The sequence below is a fragment of the Austrofundulus limnaeus genome, unplaced genomic scaffold, assembly GCF_001266775.1.
Source record: "Austrofundulus limnaeus strain Quisiro unplaced genomic scaffold, Austrofundulus_limnaeus-1.0 Scaffold196, whole genome shotgun sequence".
Lineage (NCBI taxonomy): Eukaryota > Metazoa > Chordata > Actinopteri > Cyprinodontiformes > Rivulidae > Austrofundulus > Austrofundulus limnaeus.
This window is the reverse complement of record NW_013952598.1, coordinates 887634-889665: the sequence shown is the minus strand read 5'-3', so window position 1 is coordinate 889665 and position 2032 is coordinate 887634. Positions and strand designations below refer to the sequence as shown.

General features: G+C 36.5%; 1 protein-coding gene across 1 annotated transcript in view; it reads left to right on the top strand.

Annotated features, from left to right (window-relative positions):
- gnl2 (G protein nucleolar 2) overlaps positions 1-2032 on the top strand; it is a 12990-nt gene that overhangs the window by 2589 nt on the left and 8369 nt on the right. Inside the window, exons 5-7 of the mRNA XM_014018601.1 lie at positions 673-857; positions 940-1006; positions 1281-1439. Coding sequence (XP_013874055.1) covers positions 673-857; positions 940-1006; positions 1281-1439 — 411 coding nt within the window. The remainder of the gene's footprint in view (positions 1-672; positions 858-939; positions 1007-1280; positions 1440-2032) is intronic.

The window sequence follows — 2032 nt, the reverse complement described above, 5'->3', positions numbered from 1 at the left end:
GGGCACCAGTGACCCACTCGACCCTGAAAGGAAGAAGTGTGTACAGAAAATGGATGGATGGGTTATTTTGTGTTGATAAGCCTGAGTGGTCTGTTGACTGACCTTTGTGTTTGTTCAAATAATTGTTATGGGCAGGTTACAATATAAAAATGTTTGTCATAATCAAGTCTTGTGGTTATTGGACAGGAGTTTTACTTTTAAACTGTAAGTCTATTTTATTTAGTTATAATGTAAATACAATACAAATTAAACCAATATTTTGAATAATTATAATTTTAAACCAAGATTTAGAATAATTATCATTTTGAGCCATATGGTAATGTCTGACTGGGCCTCTTGTCACTTTTTGTTCAATAAATTGGGCCCCGAGGTCAAAAAGGTTAAGAATCTCTGTCTTAAAAATCTGAAGCAGGTAAACRTACCTGTGTAGTTATTTATTCAACAAACAAAATTAAGTTTTCCCCAGTTAAAACAAACACATTTGTTTATTTTCCTTTAATCTTTATGCAGTCCATTGCAAGAAAGAAATTACATAAAGATTGTGGTTTACGTGTTCTGAACACAATGTGAGGGCTTGATATATAAAAATGAGGTAAATAGTTTGTGATTGTGTGAGTTACTGTTATTCTACAAATTAGACTGTGTTTATAAGGTGTTCCTGTAAAATTGCAGAACTCAAAGGTGCACATTTTAGACACAGAGGGCTTTGAGACCACATTTGGGCCCAAAGCTCAGAGGAAGAGGCCCAGTCTGGTGGTTGAAGATATGAAGGATCTCGTGGAACGAGCAGAGGCTTCAGCTCTGAGCTACAACGCAGACAAAGACAAAGACCTGGTAACAGAAGACACAGGGGTCCGGTAAGATCCCCTCTTAGTCTAATGGGTTATTGAATTGCCCTGTTTAAATATGAATTAAAATTTATTCAAATATTTTCAACAGAGATGAAGTACGGGAGGAGATTTTCAAAAAGGGTCAGTCCAAAAGGATCTGGGGAGAACTTTACAAGGTAAATGTTCTAACCTCCACCCAGGACCGATGGGTCATTTCTGCTTTGTAATGTTCACATTTGTAGCTTAATTTTGCTAAATGAGGGGATCATTCACCTGCTGTGTCTACATCAATTTTTTTTTTACTTTAGAGGTTAATTTGAAGAAAAAAATCAACTTCCATATGTTGGAAGATATGGGTAATTTCAGTTTGAGTGGCCTGATATTAATTTAAACCTGGAAAGAGGAACCAACATTAAATGGGGTGCGTTCTTTATACCTTTTTTTTTCCAGGTTATCGACTCATCTGATGTTGTCATCCAAGTGCTGGATGCCCGTGACCCCATGGGAACACGCTCCAAGAGCATTGAGGCGTACATGAAGAAGGAGAAACCCTGGAAACATCTGATCTTTGTGTTGAACAAGTGCGACCTCATCCCCACCTGGGTCACGGTGAGTTTCTTACAGAATCTTTGGTTTTGACTTTTAGAAACTGCATCCATCTGTAGGAAAATGATATGCTGGCTAGCAAGCCTCACACGGCCAGCACCATAAATATGTAGGGTAATTTAAAGTTTAGAATTCTGAACTTTATAATTTGTGGATATAATTAAATATATCATATTTACATATGCTATATTTAATTATATCTTTACCTCGGAGCACCACATTTCTTGATTCGATCAGAACTGACCCAGGAAAGAAATGAAAAAACTGTAACTTTATTGTAATCAGTCTCAGAATAAAGTTTACCCCATTGAGTCCTTCTCTTATCAAGGTCGGTATTTCTCATCAAGACACAAAGAAAATTGAGATTAGTTCAAATTGGCAAGTTCTCCACAAGCCATTTATTTACAGATTAACATGTATGTACAACTATGGCAAGCAATGAGTGTATAATGACACATTGAACCGGGTAAACTGAGGGATTTTGTTATCACAAATTAATGGACAAACAGACAGACAAAAACAAACAAACATGTAAACAAAAATTAAACACTGAGGAGTGTTTAGGCTCTGAATGAGGGAGGGGTGTTTGTATAAGC